A 27,814-nucleotide genomic window follows, 5' to 3' on the forward strand; every position below is an offset into this window, starting at 1 on the left:
AGAAAAAGGGTAACACAAGCAGCATACGGGACAAAGTGTCAAACAACAGAACAATAAACACTGTTTAAACTCAACAGATTAAAAAAAAATGCACAAGAGAATAAACTAAAAGGTAAGGGAAGAGTTGGGCTTTATTCAGGTTTCAAGGGAACCTGTCACCAGTTTTTCGACCTATAAGCTGTGGCCACCACCAGTGGGCTCTTATATATACAGTATGCTAGAATGCTGTATATAAGAGCCCAGGCCGCTGTGTGGAACATAAAAAAACACTTTATAATTCTCACGTAATGGTTACGCTGCGAAGGATTTGAGTCAGATGGGCGTCTACTTTGTCCAGTGCCGGCTCTTTCAGCCATCTTTGTCATCCTTCCTCTGTAGCCAGGGTGCATGACGTGTCCTACGTCATACACACTCACCGGCATTGAGCTCCTGCGTAGGTGTACTTTGAACTGCTCTGAGGGCAGATCATAGTATTGCAGTGCACATGCGCGGGACCAGCGAGTGTGTATGACGTAGGATGCGTCATGCACACAGGCTTCAGAAGGACGACGAAGATGACCGAAAGAGGAGGCGCCAGCACCGGACAACGGAGACGCCCATTTGACTAAAATTCACCGCAGCGCGACTGTTAGGTGAGTATTATAAAGTGTTTTTTTACATTCTACCCAGCGGCCTGGGCTCTTATATACAGCATAGAATGCTGTATATAAGAGCCCACTGGTGGTGGCCGCAGCTTATAGGCCGAAAAACTGGTGACAGGTTCCCTTTAAATGTACGCGAGCAGAGAAAGGATGGAGCCGCCAATTAGATGCCAGTGATCACTGTTCAGAGTGTGTTAAACTAAGTGATCTGATTGGATGACAGTTCTCAGATATGCGTCTGCTCGCTGTCTACGCCGCAGTGTAATGAGTGTAGGTCGGAGTGTCGTGATGCATAAAACACGTGACAGAATGAGCCACTGGAACAAAACTACACAAAATACAATTTCAGATGTGCTGTGAATAGACCCTGTTATACGTATGTAAGCGGAATAGTTCACTTCAAAAGGCAATTAAATGGGACATTTCCGGGATACGCACCCAAATAATGTCGAGGATGCAGACAACACGGTGTTCTGCTTTAGAATGACTCTCTAAACTTTGTAGTTAAAAATACATTTTTCAAGATCCAGCGATAAATATTTTCAGGTAAAATCACAAGTGAATTCCTCCTATATATAGATATGAATTATAGCATAACAGTGATGAACGCCATTCTGCGGCCAAAAGCAACCAACAGTCAAAGACACGTAGGAGCGACAGGTCACTAGGAACAAGATTGTAATCTGACAAATCAGAACAAACTGCACAACTATTAACATTTTTGGTTGCTGATAATTCATAGACATAAATTACACGGGCAGTTTTTGGTAGTGAAAACATCCATATGCAGAGAGGATCTCTCACCTCTCAGGACATGTCCGGTTTAGTTAAAAATGTGTAATTCCCCATAAAACACTAATACTGGAACAATCTCTCTTCTGTGCAAGTGCCATCCCCATACCTCTGTTTGTTAAAAAAAAAAAAAATAAGAAGACAGCTGCACAGAAAAAAAAAACAAAATAAAGTGCACATCAAATAATGACATACATATTTTTTTTTTATATATATCAAAATAAAAGCTACATTTAATTACAACTGAAGCTGCAATGTGGAAAAAACATAACGGGATATAGATATGATCCAGAGATGACAGTAAGCAACATTGATATTGTGGCCATATCCCCAAGATCAGCCTATAGGTGATTGAGTACAATTGAATTTTCAAAGATATAAAAATATATAATAAAGAAGAAAAGAAGGGTGATGAACTCAAGAAGACACAAGAATAAGGACCTACCAATAAATTGCAAAGTACAGCTACAAGGTCAGCGGAACATAGGTGAAATGCCTGGTGGTGCAAAGTCCCACGCGTTTCACTGCTGCATCTTCAGGGGTGGTCTGTTCAGTGTGGCGTGAAATATATAGGGGATAGGACTGACTTGAAAATCAATAACAGTTGACACCACACTCTTGATGTTGCAGTAGTGAAATGCCTGGGGACTTTGCATCACCAGGCATTTCATCTATGTTCCTCTGTCTGACTTCTGCACTTCACCAGTAGGCCCTTATTTTTTTTTAATCCTCTAGGGCTGATCACCCTTTTTCTTTCAAGTGCTATATCTATATATCTAAATATATATATTTATTTTTGAAAATTCAATGGTCTTCAACCCCACCCAGGTTAATCTGGAGGCTGTAACCATACTATCAATGTTGCCTGGTGCTGGGGTTATCCTTGGATCATTATAGTCATACCAATGTCTGCTTTTTGTTTATTTTTCATTGTTTTATATATTTTTTTCTCATTTATTTTATTAGTTGGTGTGCAATATATTATTTTTGTGCTGCGCTTTTTTTGTTTCTATTTATTTGTATACTAAATTCTGTGCACAGATTAGTAGCACCCCATTCATATTGTCTTTGTATCCATTGTGCATTGTTTTTCCCCTGCTATCCTTCAGTTATTCCTCCTAGAAATGTACGAATAAATTGTCAATTTAGTATTGCCATTTCTTTGTTAAAAGGGTGTGTTCTAAAGACACACGCCCCCCGAAGAAGAAAAGGCGAAACATGTTGGGGTGACGGGACGTGGAGGGATTTAAGTAAGTACTGTGCAGGTTTTTATGCCTTCCATGTGTTCATGGTGAATACGGCTGGTCCGTCACTTATATCAGGAAGTAGCGTGTATCCTGCACTTTGCACTTAAGTAGCAATAAAGCTGTCAACCTTGGGTGATCTAAACACTATAGGTTTCTAGTCTGTTTGAATATATGCATGATGAGTGACTACAGGGAATTGTGGAGCCTGAGTATCTCTGGGGAAACTTCAGCAATGTGAACCATATTAAATAAATTATAAGCACTTGTTTCATAGAATTTGGTGAATAATTATACAAAAATAAGCACTTTATAAGTAGTGAAGTTTATTATTTATTTTACACACCTTATTATATGGCTATTTATTAATTGTTTGAATTAATGGTTCACGTGGTTGAAATGAATTTAACCAGAGATATTTATGCGTATCTATATATATACTAACTATATGCATATTTAATTATATTTATAGAACAGACTGATCACTCACCAGGGATATGTATTATTAAACAATCTATTAAAATCCATGTATATGTATAATTAATATATATTCCTCATTAACCCCTCATGTCCCTTGTTGTATTTAAGTGGAACTCCTTTTGGAAATTTTATTATTGTATGTATTAAATTTTGATATTTGAAATAAAAATTATTTTAATAATATATTGATTTCTATAGCTTCATTCTGGTTTGGGATATTAATTAAACCAAACCATAGTGTTTTGTAATCTGGAGGCTGTAACCATACTATCAATGTTGCCTGATGCTGGGGTTATCCTTGGATCATTATAGTCATACCAATGTCTGCTTTTTGTTTATTTTTCATTGTTTTATATATTTTTTTCTCATTTATTTTATTAGTTGGTGTGCAATATATTATTTTTGTGCTGCGCTTTTTTTGTTTCTATTTATTTGTATACTAAATTCTGTGCACAGATTAGTAGCACCCCATTCATATTGTCTTTGTATCCATTGTGCATTGTTTTTCCCCTGCTATCCTTCAGTTATTCCTCCTAGAAATGTACGAATAAATTGTCAATTTAGTATTGCCATTTCTTTGTTAAAAGGGTGTGTTCTAAAGTCTGCCACTGATTGGACAGTCAGCCCGTGCGAGGCCACACCCACAATTTCTGGGAGGTGTAAAGGGGGAACTGCCCGACACAGGTATCAGGGAAGATGGTCCAGAGTATTTATCTTATGGGGAATACAACTTTCTATGAGAACACGTCAGAAGATCAAACTCGTCCTCTATAAAGCCATTTTGATCAGGATTATGAAACAGTATATGTAAGCCAAAATAGTCAATGACCACAGATGGAGCGGAAATATTTAACATGTCTGATCTTATAAATATGAAATACTGATTAAACTACCCCCATCTGGGTGGCTTTAGTAGGACATTAATGTATATGAACATCTTTGGATCCCATAACCAAAAACTCTGGTGCATTTATGTCTCAGGTTGCATTCTCATCAACACGGATTAAGGCCACGAACTGAGGTTATTGTATACTAGATATTTTACGCACTCAATCCTTTATGTGTATCCTATGACAACTTTAAACTAACCTAATCCGATCAATTATCGATATTTGTAATTCCTTTTAGCCTGTCCGAGGCACCTTCAGAGATGAGCTCACCGTCCCATTCTAAGAAATGCCGGAGCTTCTCCTTCACACTTACTAAAAACTGATAATATAAGCCATTGCTCTATGAATGATTTAAGGCAGATGATGGAAGCCTGTATTATTAATGTCCAAGAGTCTCCAGCGCAACTCATTGTATACGGATTATAAAAATTCTTTCCTCTCATAAGTGCTTCTGGATGTTAAAGGCACTTGGACGATGTTCCCCATTACCAATAATGGTGATCAGGAACAATACAGTCCTTATAAACATGGCAAAAAAATGCTTACAATGATAAGAAATGGCTTTCATCCAGGAGAATAAAAAACTCCTGGAAAGCAGGATTACAAAATATTCAGGAGTCGCCTTCCCGACATATGGCAAATTAGATATTCTCCAGTATCCAGTCATCATTAGAAATAGGAGGTACTGAGAGAGTGAGGTTTCCTTCCGAGTCCTCCCTGACACCTTTATGGAGGGCACCGGCTTCTTGATAATACTCTTCTTCTTCATCAAAAAATCCATTTTCCATGGCGTATGTGCAGTCTGCACTGGAGGCAGCCTGGCAAGCACCTTTATATTCCTGGATGGATTCATACAGCGAGTAGAGCTGACACAGGAGGGACATGTCAAGTTGTCTTAGCCCGACCTGAGAATAGAAAAGAAAGCAACTTAGAAACTGCACAGCATGAGGCACACGATCCAGTCATTATCTGTGGGGCACACGCAATATTGTATTGTTCATATATCACAGTTTCTGGAGGTTGTGCGATCACTACTGGTCTTCGTCATAAGCATTTGTGAATTTATATACAACTTACACGTACTGGGATTTATTCAAATACTTTTTTTGGCTTTCGATAGCTGTAGATTTCTGCACAACCCACAGTAACGCTAAATTTTTAGTTTTATGTTGGCCCCACCACTTTTCCAAAGAAAGTAAGTGGGACTTAACTGGAATGGGTCTGGCCACAGCCCTCCAGATTTACTACCATTTATACAAGAAATTGATGCCAATGTAGTGAGCTCAACATCAGCTCATTGCTGACCTGGGCCTCCAGCATACTGAAAGCCCATAGAGGAGCCAAAGTTATAAAGAGGCATGCTGGATCTATTGTGGTTGCTAATCCGTCATAGCCTGGAGGTTGTGGCACAATTATCAACCATGAACTGGAGTTTTCTTCCTCCTGCTAGATATGGAAATTTGTGACTGCATATTGGTAAAAACTGGTAAAGTCATCAGCTAGAAGAAGAGATGTTTAACCATAGGTTTGTGCATCAGAAAAAAAAAATGATTAGATGTTTTCTGACTGCAGTCACCAATAGGGGAAGATTACGGCATAGTATAAAATAGTACTGTACATAGTATAAAATAGCCCCCTCCAGTGGGGTCTAGCTGCTGTTAGAGCGGACTTATGAGATTACTGAATATATGAACCAGTGCCTATCGATCTGTAAGGCAGGCATCACTACAGGCTGCACTCCATTTGTTGCTTAAGTACATCTTGGAAATGAAATTGGTTACTGCATATCTGATATACTAGAATATAATGGACTTCATGTGCTAATGAGTTTAGGAGCCAAAGGTGGTCATTTTTAGTTAAACGGATCCTGACAGCTGATACATGCTGCAAGATCCACACAGCGCACAGAGAGAAGAAGGGAGGGAAGAAGCCGCTGAGGGAACCACCTGTCTGACTAGTCTCCCATATGGCTAGGTTTATACGTTTTTCTCTGAAACGGCGCAGCATTTCACAGTTGAAAACCTATGTCTGAAATCATGTAGTCAGCGTCAGATACATGCTGCTGGTAGCTCGGGCAGCATGCATCGGCTGTCAGGATCCCTTTAGTTTTTAATATTTTACAGTAACTAAAAAATTCAAAGTTAAAAAATATCACATCCTGGTTGTTGAGAGTCCAGTAGAAACAAAGTACACTGCACTCTCCTGGTTCTCTTCCTATCTTTCTGGCCGCTCATTCAGCGTATCATTTGCTGGCTCCACATCTCCTCTTCCTCTAACTGTTCGGTCCCTCAGGGTTCAGTCCTTGGCCCTACTTCTCTTCTCTCTCTACATTGCCCCAATTGGAGAGACCATCAGTAAATTCTTCTTCCAGTACTATCTTTATGCTGATGCCGCACAATTATACACCTCATCCCCTGTGACCTCAGCCCCGCTGTACTACAGAACACCAGTGACTGTCTGACTGCAGTTTCTAACATCACGTCTGCTCTCTATCTGAAGCTTAACCTTTCCAAAACTGAACTACTTCCATTCCCTCAATCTTCTAACCTCCCTAAACCTGACATCTCCCTCACTATGTGTGGTACCATGATAACTCCTAGGCAGCAAGCTCGCTGTCTGGGTGATATACTTGACACCGATCTCTCCTTCACATATCTACAATCTCTTGCCCGCTCCTGTCGCTTGCACCTCAAGAATATCTCTAGAAACCACCCCTTTCTCACCATGGAAACAAAGCCATCACTGTGGCCCTGATCCACTCCCGCCTTGACTACTGTAATTCTCTATTAAATTGGTCTCCCCCTGCACCCAGGGTCACCTAGTCACCTATCTGGCTAATCATTACTCGGATGCTTGTACTGTGTGCCAGTCATTGCACTTGTTGCCCCATATAATCACATGATCCCATTCAAATTGGTTGTTTTCACCCACAAAGCTCTCCACAGTGCAGCACCACCCTACATCTTCACCCTCATCTCTGTATCACGCTTCTCTACGCTCTGCAAATGACGTTTCACTAACATCCACACTAATCCGAACCTACCACTCCAGGATCCAAAACTTCTCCCGACCTGCACCAATCCTTCGGAATGCTCTACCCCAAGAAACTAGGACGACTCACAACTTACTCAGCTTCAGACGCTCCCTAAAAACACATCTTTTTAAAGGAGGCCTATAACACTCCCTAATTGAATTCAATTCACATAGTTCCTTCACGACTTCTCTCAACATAACTCTCCATCAAACTCCACCGCACCCGAAAGCATCTCTAAGTTTTGGCTGACTGGTCCAAGCAGCCTTTATCTATCTCGCATTTCTTTGAGATGGCTGGATTGTCATTGTAAATAAGCATTTGTACCTTCTTCCCCCACCCCACCTCAACGAATTGTAGATTGTAAGCTCTCATGAGCAGGGTTGTCTTTTTTTGCTCCAATTATTGTAGTTTCTATAACTGTAACTTGTTTGTATATGAACCTCCTGAATTGTAAAGCGCTGCAGAATATGTTGACGCTATAGAAAGATTAAATAATAATAATAAAAAACAATAAGAAGTCATGAAACAAAAGTAACAAAGAAAAACTGTATATATTATAAATACAGTAGTGTGCAAAATGCTGCAAAGTATATTAAAAACTTTCATTGTTTATTGATAAAAAAAATTAAGTGAAAAGAAAGCGAACAAAAAAAAAAAATAAATAAATAAAATCTTGCTTGCATGCTTCTGTCTCTTCATAAAAAAATTGTTTAAAATAACTTCGAGTCCTCAGTGGTTGATACCTTTATATTTGTCTCTTCATGTATTCCCAGACACTATTGACAGTTTTGAAATCAGGCCTCTGTAGGAGCCATATCATTAGTTCTAGGACCCCTTGTTTTTCTTTAGTTTGAAGATAATTCTTAAAAACATTTGACGTATGTTTGGGGTCGTTGGCCACCTGCTGAAATAATTTGGAGCCAGACACCTCCATGATGGTATTGTATGATGGGTAAGTATTTCTCACCATTGAGGGCACCATAAATCTTGACCAAATCCCCAACTACATTTTCTAAAATGCAGCCCACACTTACATGGAACCACCACTATTGTCTAGATAAACTCTTCTGCCCTTTGAAAATCAAACTGCTTTCTGTAATTATCAAATATTTCAAACTTTGAGTTCAGTCCAAAGCACCTGCTGCCATTTTTCTGCACCCTTATTCCTATGTTTTCATGCATAGTTAAAGGGGTTATCCGGCTTCTTTGACTTTTTTTTTTTTATTTCCCTATTGGGCTACATTGGGGCAGGTAAGTAGATAGAGACCACTTACCTGCCCTGCTGTCAGCCCCTCTCCCCCGGCTCAGAGCGGTCATGTGACCGCTCCTGCCGCGATTTTGCTGCTTCCGGTCTTTGCACGTCTACATGGGCAGGGCCATGTTGACATGCAAATGTGGAGCAGCATGTCACCTCCCTGCTAGGTGTCTACAGTGCGAGGAGTCACCGCCCCCTTCCCTGCACCCTCCCACACATTCCCCCGCACCTCCAGTAACCTCCCCCTGCACTGCTGTGGGGGTCCGTGACCTGGGGGCGGGGCCTGGCGGCAGCTGCCGTGGTGTCAGCTCCAGCACCGGGCCCCCTGCCCAGGATCGCACATTCAAATGTACCGGCATCACAGATCACCGATGCCGGTACATTTGAAAGTGCTGATGAGAAGCAGCGCAGCGCTGCTTCTCATCACTGTCCCTCCCGCTGTCTGTGCAATCTGCAGCACAGCGGTGACGTCACTACTGTGCTGAACAGAGCACAGACAGCGCACGAACGTGCAGGAGCGGCGGGGACCGAGGACAGGTGAGTATGTACTCCACATGTGTTCCCTATGGGGATGGGGGGGCTGGCAGAGCCATATGTGTGCGTGTGCAGAGCCATGTGTGTGCGTGTACGGTGCAGAGCCATGTGTGTGCGTGTACGGTGCAGAGCCATATGTGTGCGTGTGCGGTACAGAGCCATGTGTGTGCGTGTACGTTGCAGAGCCATATGTGTGCGTGTACGGTGCAGAGCCATATGTGTGCGTGTGCGGTACAGAGCCATATGTGTACGGTGCAGAGCCATGTGTGTGCGTGTACGGTGCAGAGCCATGTGTGTGCGTGTACGGTGCAGAGCCATGTGTGTGCGTTTACGGTGCAGAGCCATGTGTGTGCGTGTGCAGAGCCATATGTGTGCGTGTGCGGTACAGAGCCATATGTGTATGGTGCAGAGCCATGTGTGTGCGTGTACGGTGCAGAGCCATGTGTGTGCGTGTACGGTGCAGAGCCATGTGTGTGCGTTTACGGTGCAGAGCCATGTGTGTGCGTGTGCAGAGCCATATGTGTGCGTGTGCGGTACAGAGCCATATGTGTACGGTGCAGAGCCATGTGTGTGCGTGTGCAGAGCCATGTGTGTGCGTGTACGGTGCAGAGCCATATGTGTGCGTGTACGGTGCAGAGCCATATGTGTGCGTGTACGGTGCAGAGCCATGTGTGTGCGCGTGTACGGTGCAGAGCCATGTGTGTGCGTGTACGGTGCAGAGCCATGTGTGTGCGTGTACGGTGCAGAGCCATGTGTGTGCGTGTACGGTGCAGAGCCATGTGTGTGCGTGTACGGTGCAGAGCCATGTGTGTGCGTGTACGGTGCAGAGCCATGTGTGTGCGTGTACGGTGCAGAGCCATGTGTGCGTGTACGGTGCAGAGCCATGTGTGTGCGTGTACGGTGCAGAGCCATGTGTGTGCGTGTGCGGTACAGAGCCATATGTGTGCGTGTGCAGAGCCATGTGTGTGCGTGTACGGTGCAGAGCCATGTGTGTGTGTTTACGGTGCAGAGCCATGTGTGTGCGTTTACGGTGCAGAGCCATATGTGTACGGTGCAGAGCCATGTGTGTGCGTGTACGGTGCAGAGCCATGTGTGTGCGTTTACGGTGCAGAGCCATCTGTGTGCGTGTACGGTGCAGAGCCATATGTGTGCGTGTACGGTGCAGAGCCATATGTGTGCGTTTACGGTGCAGAGCCATGTGTGTGCGTGTGCGGTACAGAGCCATATGTGTGCGTGTGCAGAGCCATGTGTGTGCGTGTACGGTGCAGAGCCATGTGTGTGCGTGTACGGTGCAGAGCCATGTGTGTGCGTGTACGGTGCAGAGCCATGTGTGTGCGTGTACGGTGCAGAGCCATGTGTGTGCGTGTACGGTGCAGAGCCATGTGTGTGTGTGTACGGTGCAGAGCCATGTGTGTGCGTGTGCGGTACAGAGCCATATGTGTACGGTGCAGAGCCATGTGTGTGCGTGTGCAGAGCCATGTGTGTGAGTGTACGGTGCAGAGCCATGTGTGTGCGTGTACGGTGCAGAGCCATGTGTGTGCGTGTACGGTGCAGAGCCATGTGTGTGCGTGTACGGTGCAGAGCCATGTGTGTGCGTGTGCGGTACAGAGCCATATGTGTGCGTGTGCAGAGCCATGTGTGTGCGTGTACGGTGCAGAGCCATATGTGTGCGTGTACGGTGCAGAGCCATATGTGTGCGTGTACGGTGCAGAGCCATATGTGTGCGTGTACGGTGCAGAGCCATGTGTGTGCGTGTACGGTGCAGAGCCATGTGTGTGCGTGTGCGGTGCAGAGCCATGTGTGTGCGTGTGCGGTGCAGAGCCATGTGTGTGCGTGTGCAGAGCCATGTGTGTGCGTGTACGGTGCAGAGCCATGTGTGTGCGTGTGCGGTACAGAGCCATGTGTGTGCGTGTACGGTGCAGAGCCATGTGTGTGCGTGTACGGTGCAGAGTCCGATGTGGGGCTGTTATTTGCAATGCTGTAGTGATACCAGGTCAGGTGCTGGGGAAGAATACTGACAGGGAATGTGTGCAGGGGGTGGGCAGAGGGTGCGGCTGGACACTGGGGTGGGGCTGGACACTGGGGTGGGCGGTGCCAGCTCTGACTGAGGTTTTGCACAGGAAGTGGTCAGTTTGCTAGAGCTGAATGTAAACAAGAAGCTGCAGAGAATAAAGGTATAATTCAAGAGGAACAAAAGTTAGAAAACAAAAAATAACAATGTAGGGGTGATTTATATGACAATACAGCACAGATAAACTCAAAAATTTTTGTTAAGCTAATGTCGGACAACTCCTTTAAGTTATTTGTTTTTTTCCATGTCGAAGGAAACCATAAAAACCTATTAGAAGGGTTGTCCAGTACTTTTATTATAACTACTAGCTGTAGTACCCGGCGTTGCCCGGGATAGTAACTGTCTCTCTCCCAGTCTCTGTCTGTGTTTGATGTCTATCTTTGTATCAGTCTGTTTGTCCCTTTCCCCGTGTCTCTGTCCCCTTTCCCAGTGTCTTTACTTGTCTGTCTCTTTCCCAGTCTCTGTCATGATGACCTATTCTGAGGATAGCTAATTAATATAAAAAAAGTAGTGGACAACCTCTTAGACAGGAATTCTCTGACTTGTAGATGGGTGTAAGTGGGCTTATTGTTTGCTGCTAGTTGGCACTGTTGGACATTTTCTTTTGCCCAATTTCTGAAGGGCGATGTGCCTTATTCTGATGAATTAAGTTTCTTTGGCTGACCACTATGTTCACGGTCCACAGTGTTTGATCGCTGATGGACGTACAATAATGAGAATATACAGGCAACAATTAAGCCTGGTGGAAGTTACTTGCAAGTTTGGGGCTGCATTTGAGCAATGGATTTGGGAATTTTGTCAGCATTAAGGATATCCTCAATGCTGAGAAATATAGATTTTTATCCATCATACAATAACATCAAAGAGGTATCAAATTGGCTCCAAATTTATTCTGCAACAAGACAATGACCCAAAAATAAAAACTATCCTATCTATTGGGGCTGACAATTGAAAATTCCCTATCAGTGTGTCTTTGCAACGTGGAAGGAAACTAGAGAATCCAAAAGAAATCCACGCAAACATGGGGAGAACATGCAAACTGCTTGTAGATTTTGTTCTTGGTGGAATCCTCAGCGTAAAGAAGAAAAAGGAGTCCTGAAAGTGATGATATGATCCCCACAGAGCCCTGATCTCATCATCACGTCTGTCTGGGATTACAAAAACACAGAAGGATTTTCACAAGCATATATCCACAGAGGATCTATGGTTTGTTCCATACATCTTGGAGACCCATCACTCAGCCAAGCTTCCTGAGAGGCACAGAGTTAGGTCGGGGCCACACGGGGCACTAGTGTGATCCTCGCATCGGCTCACTCGGCTCACGCTGGCAGAATAGCGGGAGCAGAGTGTCTTGTGAGTGTCACTGCGACTGAAGTCCGATCATGCAATCTGCCCACATCTGCGGGGGGTGGGCCGGCTCTGAGGCGGGATTTATCTCCCTCTCTCCTCCGTAGCCGGCTATTGCCATTCTCGCCCTGCACTTGCAGTACACCGGTGTACCAGGAGTGTAGTGCGATTTTTCTCTCGCCCCATAGACTTGAATGGGTGCGAGAGAAAAAAGGATCACATTACAGTCACAGCATGCTGCGATTGTTTTCTCGGTCCAATTAGGGCTGGGAAAATAATCGCTAATGGGTGCTGACACACAGGCTAATATTGGTCTAAGTGGAATGCAATGTTTTATCGCATTCCACTCGCTCCAATTTTAATGCCGTGTGTTTTAGGCCTTACGCTACTTATTACACATACTAATGAAGTTTCGCACGCCTGTTCATGGCTTTCCTTGTTCTTATTGGAATGTGCACAATGTAACAAAGAGAAATGCTATGTATGACAGCCACTAATACTTTTGCAAGCACCAACATAAATGTTTTCCCTGTAGAACAGTTTCATCCTGGCATCCACTTATCTTAAAAGCTTTTACCCTCACCCACATCTAACCAGACAATTACATCAATAATTCACATACTGACCATTTTGGTTTGGTCTCTATTAAATACTAGAGATTAAGATAGAACTGTCTCCTGAAAAATCAATTTTGACAAACAACTCCATAAAGTACCACTCCAGCATTTCTTTTTTCAGTGCTGGAGTGGCGCTTTAAATGAAAGTCAACTGCCCTCGATCATATACTCACCTTCTGGCAGCTTCACCTATTACAGACGCCGCTCCGGTCCCACGGCGCCATCTTGTGCCTGTAACATCTGACTAGTCAGAAGCGAGACATTACATCACAAGGTCTCAATGTATCTCTAAGAGCGCAAGAATCAGGCCTAAACGAGGCTCCCATAGAGATGTATTCAGTTGTGACCTTCATGAAACACTGGCGGTGCCGCATGTCACAAATCGCAGACACCGACAGTGCAGATGGTGATAGAAGGTGATGCCACCGGAAGGGAAGTATAATACAGCAGGCAGGGCACTTAGATTTAAAGCACCACTCCAGGGGTGCAATAAAAAAAAATGCAAGAATGGTGTATTGCTGCATGAATATATCCAAATACATCATTGTGCACTTTCCAAGTGTCCTTCATACATCCTCCATTGCTTATCAACGCATTTTCCATTTATTGACATGTATATCCTTATATAGATCTGCTGACGTAAAGTTTGCAACTTTTCAAAGCTTTTTATGCCAGAATTCTGTGCCAGAAGTGTAACAGCTTTAATGAATTGTGCGTGATACAAAACGTGTATTTTTTGGCTGTACTGGATACTTTGTTGTTACGGTATTAATATTTTTTTTTTTTTTACATTTTTAATGAGGTTTTTTTGGGGACCCGAATTTCCAATTGGTTGATTAACTATGCTAAGAAATTGTTACGCTATTGCAGTGTACTGTTGAATTAATCTTCCCATATGAAGCCGAGCTATACGCATGTCAGACAACGAGAGCTTCAGTAAGGCTGGGGCCACACGGGGACTACTGCGATCCCCTTGCATGAGACTCGGCTCGTGCTGGCAGTACAGCAGAGCCGAGTGTCATGCTTATGTCCTTGCAACTGAGGTCCGTTCGTGCGAGCAGACCTCAGCTGCGGGGGGGCGGGCCGGCACTCAGGAGGGGAGGGAGGGATTTCTCTGCCTCTCTCCTGCGTAGCCGGCTATAGCCATTCTCGCACTGCACTAGCAGTACACCGGTGTACCGCGAGTGCAGTGCGATTTTTCTCTTGCCCCATTCACTTGAATGGGTGCGAGAGAAAGTCTCGGATTACAATCGCAGCATGCTGCGATTGTTTTCTCAGTCCGATTAGGGCTGAGAAAATAATCGCTCATGTGCGCTGACACAGGCTAGAATTGGTCCGAGGGGAATGCGATGTTTTATCGCACTCCACTCGCACCGATTTTCTCGCCGTGTGGCTTAGGCCTAAGAAACCAATGATCATGTTGTGGGGGAAGGAGGAATGATGGCCAGTCGCTTCTGATGCCCAACTTGGTCGGTGGCGTGGTGGTTACGACTGATAGTAACAGTTACGGTACTTTCGGGTGGCAGCTGCGTAACACAATAGTTTAAAAACGAGCAAGTTTTGAAATACTCAGATTCACAATACTTGTAACGAGTACTGCCTAATACTCGTGTGTGCATTCCAAATAGTGTGTGCAATGCAAGTCAATGGGGAATACTCGGAATGTAACAAGTAACCCGAATGCCGCACTGTTTGCTACTCGCATGAATAGTGCGGCATTCGGGTTACTCGTTACATTGCGAGTATTCCCTATTGACTTGCATTCACACACTATTCGGAATGCATACACGAGTATTAAGACAGTACTCGTTACAAGTATCGTGAATTTGAGTATTTCGAAACTTGCTCATCATTAGAACAGTTACTTGTGTTGTATGGAGTGGGCTCAGCTCTTGAGGTTGCTCCATATAATGAAGGCGCCCTTCCGCTGTACCAAAGCGTTAAACAGCAGATCATTTAGACATGGACCTTTACTAATGTCATTTGATGGCTATGCCAAGGAAATCTCCTAAAGAGCATATCTACAAAGCATATTAGGAGCAGAAATTCTCCAACTCCTTCTCAACAACTTGGGAGTTTCCGCTCCAAAAACTCAGCAAAAAGCCTAAAGGTTATGTTCACACCAAGGCCAGCACACCTGCCAAGTTTTAAGGCGAAGTGGCATCAGGAGAACACAAGCATGTTATACTCTATACTTTGAAGTGGTTAAAATAAGTGAGATAAAATGGAATATGTGCACAGCAATGTCGTTTTGACATTGATGTGCATTATGTTAATTCTATGGGGCACGTTTGCAGCACTTTTTCAGGCGGAATCTGCTTGAAAATGACACTATATGCATAAACCTTTCCTGGTTATCAGCTAAAACCTGTGGAACTATTTTGTCTGCCATTGAGCTCCTGGTTATTTAAAAACTCTCTAGTCATCTATTGGATGTACATGACAAACTGAAGATGGACAGATGTCTGCATGACTGAATGGTAGTAGCCACAGAAGTCCCTCCCAGTAGAGATCCATTACTATGCTGCTTTGTCACCATTTATTGTACTGCCCCACTGCTTCTGATGCTGAAGACAAAGTGCAATCAGGCTCCAAACAAGGAAAAGCAGAATTATAAAAGAAGCAAAGTTAGGGGGTGAGGAGTTAGGTCAGACCAGCAGCATTTGTTTGCTACTTGGTGGAAGTTCTACGCCAGGAGTATAGTAGTCAAGATCTCAAAATAACTTAATAGTCATTTGGCAGGTGAGGACCTGTACATAACCCTGAAAACAGAAATAACCCAAAAGTGCCTAAAGCAGAAAATCCTAAGAGGCCTTGAGCTTTAGTCCTACAAAACCCCTTATCTGAAAAACTCACATAAGCCCCAACATTCCAGAAGAAAAGTCCAATACCAATAGGTTGTATTGTAGTGGCACGGCCAGGGGGTGAGAGGTCATATCACTACTTTAATGTCTGTTCGACATGACTGCATTAGAGGACGCCAGCCTGTTAAAATATTTTCTTTGGAGAGAGACGTTCTTTTATTGGAACTGACCTCGGGGAGGGACCAGGTGTAGAAGACATTCACCCTGCACACAGCTTGTGAAATCGAACATCAACTGCCCCAATATATTCGGGAACTGCAGGTTTACTAATTCTTATAGTTACTACATTACAAGAAGTGTTTTGGTGCTGTACTCGCAGAACTGAAACTATACATTAATTGTACACTTGTAATTTCAAAGACCCAACTGGGTGAACCTATGGTATAAAAGACAAAAAGGAGGCTTGGGAAATTTAGGGTTGGGGTTCCTATGTGTGCTTATCTTCAATTAATTTGTCCTCTTAAAGAGAACCAACCACCAGAATTTTGCGATATGAACTAAAGGCAGTGCCATACTGGCAGTAAGATGCTGAATCCAAGCATAGCTGTTGTAGAAAGATCCAATGCTTGGTTGCAGAAATATCTTTTTATCAAAGTTGCAGAACCTCACTGCACTTTGACAGGCGCAAAGGAGGCGGGCCTTTGTTTATTGGGTCCTCGCTGTAATGTCCTCCTCCAGCTTCCTTTATGATGTGCCCCCTTTTTTTATTTGAATATCACGCCGCCATTGCTGTTTGCCTTGCATGCGCATTGTCACAATGATTCTGTTTCATTAAATTGGTGCCAGAGTCCGCACATGGTGCCTCTCATGGTCTTCACTGCAGTGATTTCGATAAAATGGCGCTGGAGATACCGGTTTGCGCATGTGCGGACTCCGCCGCCATTTTAATGAAGACAGAATCACTGTGTCAATGCGCACATCCCGCCAACAACAGCAATGGCAGCGCAATAGTCAAATAAAGAAAAGGGGACACATCATAAAGGAAGCTGGAGGAGGACTTTACAGCGAGGACTGAACCACAAAGGCCTGCTCCTGTTGCACACATCAAAGTGCAGTGAATTTCAGCAACTTTGATTAAAGATATTTCTGCAACCAAATATCGGATCTTTCTACAACAGGTATGCCTGGATTCAGCATCTTAGGTTCAGGCGGAACCATATTGCAGCAAGACATTTACCTGTAACATTTCAGAAACTGCTTCCATGTTTGCAAGGAGAGATGGCTGACCCCCACCATGCCGCGCACGCCTGGTTTGGTTTGCAAATTCCTTCGGTTTCTATCAAAATTAAATATTGGTGGCTGTTCACACTCAACCACCTCCCCCTTGTCCACAGGCTTTGTTAATTAAGCACCATTTACTTGGGCCTATTCCGCCTTTATTCATGGACCCTGGTCTGGCACTGTGAGGGCCAGTTCTGATATTGTGTGTGGCGTTCGCTGCACATACTGGGACCTGGACTTCCTTTATTCGCGGTTGCCTCTCCTTGCAAACATGGAAGCGGTTCTCAAATGTTACAGGTATATGTGTTCAATATGGTTCTGCTTTTAATGAATTTAGGAGGCCGAATGGCACAATGGAAATATTCCATAGAGTAGGACCCCCCTATTGAGATTTGCCATGACGTGGCAGAGGTGGCTCAAAAAATTGATTAATTGTTTGCTAAAAATCTCATTTTGCATTATAGAACAGTTGGAATAATTTGTGAATGTACACTTTTAATTGTTTGCGTGCCATTCTCAAGCAGTGCTGGCTCCCCCTCTTTCTGGTACATGATGGGAAGAAAGATTATAAAGTGCAGATTGCTAAATTAGTGAGAAAAAGAAAATGTTGATTGTAATTGCCACTCACATACTCAGAAGACCACGCATTAGTATGGAGGAGTATGGAAGAATACTTTAAGAATCCTAATGTATAGAGTATAGTGCAAGTGATTGCACATTTTTTAGAATTACATCCAATTAATAAAAAAAAAAAAAATGTATACAAGAATAATAAATCCATCTTTCGGTAATGTGGCTTGAACTCAAAATAATATACTAAAGAGTATGAAAAAACTGTCAACAGCAGCCATATCCTACTATTTATCCAGCTGAATGGTAAAACAATTAGGTCATGTATTCTACGGATATCCTATAGTTTTACTGAAAGTGGCTCACTAACTCTCACAATGGATCTAGGCAGAAACTCCGGGGAAAAACCGTGCAACTTCTCTCAATGAAATACCTACACAGGATGCCAGGGGGGTCCTTCACCGCCCTGATACCCTCATGTTTTAACACTGTGCCGCTATAAAACTGTACAATGACTGTCCTGATGAATGCCTACCTTGTATCAGATTTTACAGTATAATACAAGAATATAGCCAGATTGTTAGTCGTGCTCTTAATTAAGTATTGGGATTTTAATGAGCCATGTGTAATTAATGCGTCATTCTTATCTGCCAATTATGAGGGTGGCACTTTGGTATACTGAGCAGTTAAAGACCTGGCACATATGCTCTTAATGTCATCATGAGCGCCCAAGTATAAAAATAGCAGATCCTCTTTCTCAATCTTCTTACTCTACCTAAGTCCCGGGGCCCTGGGCTGACAGCAGTCAGCAAACAATAGAGCTACCTTCAATTTAATGATTCATATGTCCTCGTGATCCTTAATACAAGGGGCTAGGCCTCATAGGACCTACTTCAGGCTAAGACCTTTATCCTGCTAAATTATTATACTCGGAGGATGATCGGAAAAGCAAAAGGCACAGAAGTAGAAGAATGAGGATTACACACAAAGAACAAAAAGAAACATTTATACTTGGCGGCCCACACAAACACAATAAAACGCCTCCTCAGACAGCTACAATCTGATGCAGCGCTCCGACCACTGTTCACTAGTCACAGGCAAAACTAGTGTTTTGCCCCAATTTGCATAAAATAGCAGTATATTGTGCGGCCGTTTAGCAAAATTTACTTAATTTGGTCGACAACATAAGCGCCCATGCTTAGGGTATGTACAGAGCCTGTCCTCATTCTTGTGAGATTCATTTGTGTTCCTCAGGGTGGAAATGTGATCGCATCATTCGTCAGGCTAAGGCCGGGGCCACACGGGGATTACTGCGATCCCCTCGCATGACAATCGGCTCACGCTGGCAGTTAACAGAGCCGAGTGTCATGCCAGTGTCCCACAGCTGCAGGGTGCAGGCCGGCACTGAGGAGGGGAGGGAGGGATTTATCTCCCTCTCTCCTCTGTAGCCGGCTATTGCGATTCTCGCTCTGCACTCGCGGTACACCGGTGTACCGCGAGTGCAGTGCAATTCTCTCGCCCCATACACTTGAATGGGTGCGAGGGAAAGATTCTCGCATTACAGTCGCAGCATGCTGCGATTGTTTTCTCGGTCCGATTAGGGCTGAGAAAATAATTGCTCATGTGTGCTGACACACAGGCTAGAATTGGTCCGAGTGGAATGCGATGTTTTATCGCACTCCACTTGCACCGTTGTTCTCGCCGTGTGGCTTAGGCCTAAGGCTTAAACTTGTTTGGCGCTAGAAGAGGTGGTCCGAGTTACCACTGAACAGTTTCCTAAAGGCCCATTTATAGGAGTAGATAGTTGTGTAACGCTGCATTTACACAGTTTATCGCTGCCATTAAATATCCTGTATAGGTAGGTCGACCGCACTTTCATGTGCATGGAATAATTGTTAAAAGGGAACCTGTCACTAGATTTGGTGACAATAAGCTGCAGCCACCACCAGTGAGTTAATATACAGCATTCTAGAATACTGTATATAAGAATCCAGGCCGCTCTGTATAATATAAAAAACACTTATAATCACCTAAGGGGCGGTCCGGTGGGAGTCGCTCCTCTCTGGATCGGCGCCTTCTCTCTGCGGTGATAACCGTCCTCCATCTTCGCAGGCCCGTGTGCATGACGTGTCCTACGTCATCCACACAGGCCGACATTGCAGTCCTCCGCAGGTACACTTTGATCTGCCCTGCTGAGGGCAAATCAAAGTATTGAAATGCGCAAGCGCGAGGAAAGGTCAAAGACCACTCATGCATGCGCACTACAATACTTTCGTCTGCCCTCAGCAGGGTAGATCAAAGTGCATCTGTGCAGGACCGCAATGCCAGCTAGTGTGGATGACGTATGACGCGTCATCCACACGGGCCTGCGAAGAAGGAAGAAAGGGAGGCGCTGGACCGAAGAGCAGCGACACCAAATCGGACTGAACCGCCCCCCCAGGTGAGTATAATAAATGTCTTTTTTATGTTACACAGTGGGATCTGGGCTCATATATATATATATATATATATATATATATATATATATATATATATATATATATATCTCACTGGTGGTGGCGCGATTGTTGTGGGTATGCTCTCGGCAGGAGAGGTCCTATTTACTCAGGACGATGTGCTGCCGAGGACAATGATCTTTTAAACTCAAGCTTAAATATCAATTCACGTGACAAGCGAGCGATTTGACCCATTGTAAGGTTTTTGGCAGTCTACGTAGACAGGCTGAATACCAGGAAATGAACGTCCCTAGGAAAACTTGCTCCAGATATTTGCCCAGGGTAAATGCGATCAACAATATGATCTGTACACAATGGCAGACAATTAGATACATTTCACAAGAATTGTGTAATAAATCGCTAATGTATGATGATTTAATTGCTACATAGCACATTGTATTCACACATGTAAATGTCAGGTAACTGCTAGTGAAGGTGTGGGAAAGGCATTGGGAAAAATGTTAATGATTCTGCAGTAGACACCCTTTAGCATCTCAGGTCACTTGCATACATTGAGTATTTGGTGAGTTTTTTTACATCAGTATTTGTAGCCAAAACTGGGAGTTGGTAAACTTTAATGACTATGTCCGAGTGTAAATGGGTGTTAAAAGTTGGTCCGAAGGCCAAAGAAATTTTCATCTAAATCCCTATAAATTTAGTGCTGCAATATAAACTCATTTCTAATATGCTTGCCTTAAAAATTCCCTATCCTTCCCTAACTACACCATGTAACACTATTTTTTTAACTTACTTGCTGTGTGACGACACTTTATTTGAGAATTCCAGTTCACACAAAAGAAGAAGCACTGCCCAAGTCTCCGTTCCCTCCCTGAGGTCTCTTTCACATGTCCGCGTAAAACACACACATGGTGTAGGTGCGTATATGTGTGCTTGTGTGTTCCGTGTGCTGTCCCTGTGCTATAACTGTGACATCTGGATAGCACATGGACAGCATGAACTTGTATACTTACCTGTCCCCAACACTCCTCTCTCCGATGCTGGTGTTACTTCCTGCTCCACGATCACTGCAGTGAATATGCAATGAGCGGGCCCGGAAGTAACAGCAGAGACACAGGCAGGCAGGTATAAAAATTCTTTATTTTTATGTGACACGTGTTTTCTCCGGTATAGATCACATGGATCACAATAGTGTGTGGTCCGTGTGACTCCCGTGCTGCCGGAGAAAAACGGACATGTTGCCGTGTGGATTGCACGGACAGGCATGTGCTCCACACGGACATACGTTCCTTGTGAAGCACACAGAGACGTGTGGGCAGACCCATTGATTTTAATGGGTCTATGTAGGTGTGTTAGTGTCTCTGGTACGTGTGAAAACGGACGTCACACATACCAGAGACATGGATGTATGAAGGAAGCCTGAAACGAGGAGTCATCAGTGACACTTGTTTGAGGGGCTGGGCTAGTCATTGAGTGATGTGCACTGTGAAATGTGGTGATAAAGAGCCAGCAGAGCACACTGTCAGACTACCCAGCATGCAGAGACCAGTGAAGACAATTGCGGGGGCAGTGCTGCTGGTCTAAGCACATCAGGTAACCTGACAATATGCACTTACAGTAGGCTCTCTGTTGCAGGCTCGTTATTATTGATCTCAGCTGAAAACAGAGCATACTGTCATTGTGCACATTGCACAGTGTGCTGGGACCGAGCAGGGACTAGCCCAGCCTCAGAAAAACATCACTGATGACGCTTCTTTTCAGGGAGGGGACAGAGGCTGTGTCACTGACCGCAGCCTCTGCCACCTAATGACTCTTCGTTTGAGTATCCCAGCATGCACTGGGATTCTCAAAAAAAAAAAATACAATAGCAGTTAGATAGTGTAGATAGGAAATAGTAGGGAATCTTGTAATGCAAACAGATTAGTAATAAGTTTAGACTATGTCAGTAAATATATAGTGATTTAAATAACATTTCTTTGGCCTTGGACTACTCCTTTAGGTCATAAAAAGGTATATGGAGGAATGGATCTCCAGAGCGCAATGTGAACTTCGGATCTATTCACGCTGTGCTTGCATTGTATGTTGGAAGGTTTCATATCTGAAAGTATGGCATAGTATAGTATACATTAAGCTTCCATAAAAAAAAAAAAAAAAAAAAAATGTACATGCCATGCGCTATGTATAACTATATCTTTTAGCGGGATGCCCCTCTGTAGATTGGTGCAGCAGACTACGAACACTATGGAAGTCAAAACAACTTTTTGGCTTTCATTGGGTGTATAGCACTATATGTATCATAGTTTCGAACATTTCTGGGGAAGTCCTGCCACCCACCTTCTATTGAACATCTGCCGTCAGCCTTGCAACACCCACTTTTGGGTAGGGTTTGCATGAACCCTGCCCTCTCTCAAGTACCGGGAAATCTGGGACCGTGGGCAAGTATGATGGACGCATCTAATGTATGCTCTGGGAGTGTGAATATTTCACATGTCCAGGCAAGACATATTTGTTTCTTGATAAAAACTACATGACATATCTTACAGTAGATCGTGTGAATACATTACATGATCTGGATATTGTTACAATATGTCAGCGATACAGGCGACACCAAACCTGCTGCAGAGTATATCTGATAGCGTGTCTTCTATATACTGATAACAGAAGGTGGTTGTGGGAAATTGTGACAACTTGGTACATGCACTGAAGACATTATACACAACGGGCTCCGCAGATTACTGATGTGACAGATCAACCGGGTCGTCTTAATCGCTTCGAACCAACTCTACAGAGGACACTTGTTTCCTGTATACAAAAAAAGGGTTAACTCACCATTTCTTTCCTAAGTAAAGCCAGCGCTGCATCTAAATTTGGCGGCTTTGGATGAGCTTGAGAGCTGCCACTTGACCCTCCACGGCTTAAGTCATCTTGGATGCGGGACTTCTGTGCGTAGACTCTCTCCAGGTCTCGCCAGCCTGACCCGCCACTTGAGTTTAGCAGACCACTGAGGCTCTTTGGTAGTGGAGGCAACCCCTCCATGCAAGGGGTCAGCGGAGTCACAACTGTGTGCGAGCCACTCATCACTCAGCAGGATCGGAGCCAAATATTCCTCCTAAAGAATTACAAAGGTTACATCTATTAGAAACATTGTAATGACGGCTCTGCCACATCCCGGTCATTGGTGTTACCGGGCAACTAAGAAGGCACCATGGAGCTGCTAATGCCCCGGGGGCTCAGCACGGCTGCAGAAATAACAGCTCAGTGTTCCACTGACAACTGTGATATACACACCGCCTGCAACGACGAGCGGCATGAGGGGATTCACACCAGTCAGAATATGCCACTCCTGACAAGCCCACTAGAAACAAGCCCACTAGAAACAAGCCCACTAGAAACAAGTCCTCTTATAGCTAGGACGACAGAAAAATAAAAAGTTATGGCTATTGGAACAAGGCAAGGAAACGAACGACAATGCAAAAACACAAATTGCCCGGTCACTAATTAAACAATAGGTCATAGTCTGGTAACATCCACTTTAAGGGCCACAGTGAGCCAAAAAGAGTGTTCTTATCTCTATAGCCAGCCTGGAGGGGTCGCCTTGTTTCCAGCCAAATTCACTTCCCTGCGAGTCCCCCACCAGTGCTGTCTCTATTCTGCTCTCCACCTGTCTGTGTACAGGGGTTTAGTGGGGATGTCTTGTATAAAAAAAATGTGACTGCTGCAGCCAATCACTTCCCTCAGGGCTGATGCTGAAGCCATGGATCGCAGGGGTTACGTGCTGTAGACGAGATGTCCTCGCTGCAGCCAATCACTTCTCTCAGGGCTGATGCTGAGGTAGAAAAAATACGAATGCCAAGGCCAGGGATCATGTGCAGTAGTCAAGATGTCCCCACTGCAGACAATCACTTGCCTCAGGGCTGATGTGGAGGTAGGCAAAATAAAAATGCCAAGGCCAGTGATTGCAGGTGCCACGTACTGTAGATAACATGTCCCCGCTGCAGCCAATCACTCCCTCAGGGCTGATGCTGAGGTAGGCAAAATAAGAATGCCAAGGCCAGGGATTGCAGGGATCACACGTTGTAGACAAGATGTCACTGCTGCAGCCAATCACTTTCCTCAGGACTGATGCTGTGGCTGGTGGAATAACACTGCAAAGGCCTTGGATTGTAGAGGTCACGTATTATAGACAAGACGTCTCTGCTACAGCCCTGCAAACAAAGACCGGTGGGTGGGGAGCAGCAGGGAAGTCAACAGGTAAGTGGTGCTCCTGTTATCTGACAGCATTACTAACCTAATATGGTCTTCATTAGAGATTTTCATTGGATCACCTCCAATGTATTTACACATGGATGCTGCCCAGATGCAATTACTCCTGGGCCATATTGTCAGACTATACATGCTGGGGAGCTGGTCACACTGGTATACGGACACTATGGGGCACAGCATGGTTAGGTATATTCATGCATTACAGTGAGGCGGAGGAGGACCAGATGCTTCTGCTCCCAACATTGTAACGTATGTGTTTTGGATGGAGCTCCAATTCGTAATGCTGGCCCAGAACAAGCGTCCAACCCCCTCTATAAACACTGGGCGAATGTGCGTGTTATACTAAGGAGATAAGCAGCTGCCAGACGCCAACTCAAAATGGATCTTTGCTTCTCCTGGGAGACTGTGGAAGATAAGTGACATTACCGATCTCTGCCCACTTGCCCCATAGAGGCCGCTGTCCTGGAATAGGTGCCACGTGGTAGAGAATCCCCTTCTACTAAGGTAGTGTGAGGTCACTCGTCACCTGTGCGGTGACGGCTCAGATGATGTACCTCCGCCACTTACTAAGTAGAAGCTGCCGCCTGTCTGAGGACCGTTCTCCCTGACATTTTTTGTAGTGAAGGTGTTGTGCAGTGACCACCACCTCTGAATAGGAGCAGTGGTGGAGCGAGCGCACGGTCACTCCATGCTGACCCTGTTCTTTCAATCGCTCCGGGTCCCCATGGTGAGATCTCCACAATCAGAAAGTTATCACCCACCCTTGTTTTTTCTGGTCACCCCCTTTAAACACAACCGGTTACCTTTCTTGACTTTAATGAAAATACCTGTATTCCCCATAAAATTATTTTGGATCAGTGTGTCGTTCCACTTCTACTCCTCTTAAAAAAAATCATGACTAAAATGACAACTGGGTGTTACCCATTCCCTTGTCAGATGTGTTCCTGCAGAGTGCTGATTGGACACACCTAGAACTGGTAACGCCCAGTTGTCAATTTATGAATATGAAACAAGAACAACATGACACGATTGGGAGAGCTGGTAAACACCGGCTACTTTTCGGCAAGCCACAAGTCAGCAGAGCTAGTCTACAAGGCAGCTTGGATCTGGCTATTACGAGGGGGCCATCACACTATAGTCATCCTCTCTGTGGCCCACTCTGTCGGTGAAGCTGCAGTGGATGATCAGCCATTTTACCCATCTCTTGGGCTTGTATAGCCTCTGTACATTGTGTACATGACATCAGGCTGGAGTTTTGCCATCGCCCTTGGAGCCCGCGGTCCCCGGCACCAGCCTGCCGGGCAGACATATAATTACCTATGGCCGGTCACCGCACTGTGCATTATGTAACGTCTCTGGTGTCTGGATACAACCGATGTATATACCACACTGAGCTGGCCTCATCACAAGGGTACTGTGCAGCGTATAGAACAGACATTAATAATGAATGGAGCATCTGTCCAGCGCTGGGACATAGCGAGCAGATCACAGCAATATTCCTGCTGAGCTCCGCAGCCGGCCGGGGTCACAACTCTGCAAATTAAGTCATTCTTCAGTGGAAAGCCAGGCACAGCGTACTGCTCCTTTAAGGAGTCTGGTAAGGTTATAGTATGAGGAGGCTGACCTCCGGGGAGGGGATAGCGCAACATCTGGGGAATATCACCACTTCTGAAGATGCTACACACTTATGAGCCCACAAGGACACCTCCGGCCAAAGTGGGGTGATGGGAGCTAAGTTGGTGATCATCAATATGGGCAAAAGGTTGCAATTTAGCTAAGGTGGGCACTAATTCAACCGCCATCTCCGAAAAGTGGCACAGATATGTAGACACCATTAGCATCGCCTCTCACCGGGCACTACAGACCCACGGGAAGCCCGAGGGGGCAACCATTGGGTTCAGAATCTGTGACATCCGCCCTTCTGGAAAGTTCACCTAATGGACAGGGGTCTGAGGTACAATCACAATGGGGGCTCGTTTTCTAGATTTCTGCTGCCATTCTGTTGATGTCACCTACAATGACCAGTCCCTGATGTCCCCGGTGACCAGGACCCCAACCTGTGGCTTGTGCACCCCGATGTGTGGATGATGGCGGTTCTGCTCGGAGAGCACAATGTCATCCGTTTTGTCATCCACAGGATTGGGGCGCCTGGGTCATTAATCATTTTTAGGGTTCACTCTGGATTTTTCTATGTTATGGGGGCAGTGAGGGCCATTATTACTTTCATGGGGGGTCCTTCAGGACAATATTACTTATTAAGGGGTATTATTTTTAAAATGGCACTGGGGAGGGGGGGGGACAATATTCCTCTATGAGGGGCGCACTGGGGGGCTTCTATGATTTCTTCCCATAGATCGTGGCTGCGGGCATGTCCCGGAGATACATGTCGGAGACCCCGCTGTAGAGGGAACGGTTTGGGGGTCACCGTTGGTTTAGGTGTCTGGGTCTGTCCGCGCCCCAATAACCGGACCTGGCGGCTCTGGTACAGCACACACAATGGCCATGGTTGGGTCCTGCACTCACTTTCTGGTCCCATGTAATGTGACATGGAGCCGTGTGCCCCGCTGCTCTGCCCCTGTGGTGCCCAGAAATCAGGAGCACACAATGGACGGCGCCCCACTCACTGCTCCTCCGGCTGCGGCGTGCTCAGGTCCTCACTGCAGCGGCGCCTCGTCCTCGGTGTGTGCCGGCCCTGCTGTCATCCCCCCGGCTGCTGTCAGCGGCGTGTCCCGTCCTCCCGCCCGGGCTGTGTGAGCAGAGCTGCTGTGTGATGGGGGAGGGCGGCCTGTGCTCCTCTGTGCGGCCGCCGGCCGGGAGGGGGTGTTAGCTGTTGGTGCAGGGAGGAGGAGGAGGAGGGGAGCAGCAGGGAGGAGGTTCTCTGCGGACTGTACATGTGGACGGTCCCAGGGACCACAGCACCGCCCATGTGTGGCAGAGGCTCCACTGTCCCGGTACAGCCCTGTATGGCGGCTGTGTGCCCTGATGGATCGGCACGGAGCGGCCCTGTGCAGTCATGTGAGCCCAGCACTGGGGATTACACGGGGAGAACAAGTCCTGAGGATCAGTGGGGTCCGGCTGCTGGGGCCTCACTGTTATCCTTATGGCTCAGCAGTGGCCGCTGCTCTGTCCCTATAGGGCTGCCAATTCGCTTTTTCCGACAGTCCCATAAGGACTGGATGGAGTGACGGGCATCTATGGGCACCGCTGCCCCATTCTGCAGGTCCCAGTGCTTGCACCCCCATCGGTAATAAGTAGGTGTGACAACTTGTTTTCCCCAGATAATTCATATAAAAGGTGCCCAGAAATTCATGGAACTCCCATACAAATGAATGGGGTGCGACACACGAGGCGACCGCGCCATTCCTGATGTCGGTTTTGTTTGAGAAATAGATATGGGATCACATGTATCAGTTGTATTTGACTTCGGTTATCCAGCGCCACACACGCGTTGCCATAAACATTACAAGCCCAAAACCTGCCGAGATAATATAATAATAATATTTTTTCACTTATATAGCGCTATTAATTCCACAGCGCT

At 45.2% G+C, this 27,814-nt stretch overlaps 1 protein-coding gene across 2 annotated transcripts; it reads right to left on the reverse strand.

The window, feature by feature from the left end:
- Positions 1-244: 244 nt before the first annotated feature.
- Positions 245-27,109, reverse strand: FAM89A (family with sequence similarity 89 member A). 2 transcript variants are annotated; one of them, XM_075339524.1, is made up of 3 exons: positions 26,901-27,109; positions 22,843-23,122; positions 245-4,952 (listed from the first exon to the last, which is right to left on the reverse strand). In XM_075339524.1, exons 2-3 carry the CDS (start codon positions 23,089-23,091, stop codon positions 4,689-4,691), a joined length of 513 nt encoding a protein of 170 aa, XP_075195639.1. In that variant the 5' UTR covers positions 23,092-23,122; positions 26,901-27,109; the 3' UTR covers positions 245-4,688. The 2 variants fall into 2 exon arrangements, with proteins under 2 accessions (XP_075195639.1, XP_075195640.1); XM_075339525.1 differs by lacking the exon at positions 26,901-27,109 and adding an exon at positions 26,800-26,892.
- Between the last annotated feature and the right edge of the window lie 705 nt (positions 27,110-27,814).

The sequence above is a fragment of the Anomaloglossus baeobatrachus genome, chromosome 3, assembly GCF_048569485.1.
Source record: "Anomaloglossus baeobatrachus isolate aAnoBae1 chromosome 3, aAnoBae1.hap1, whole genome shotgun sequence".
NCBI lineage: Eukaryota > Metazoa > Chordata > Amphibia > Anura > Aromobatidae > Anomaloglossus > Anomaloglossus baeobatrachus.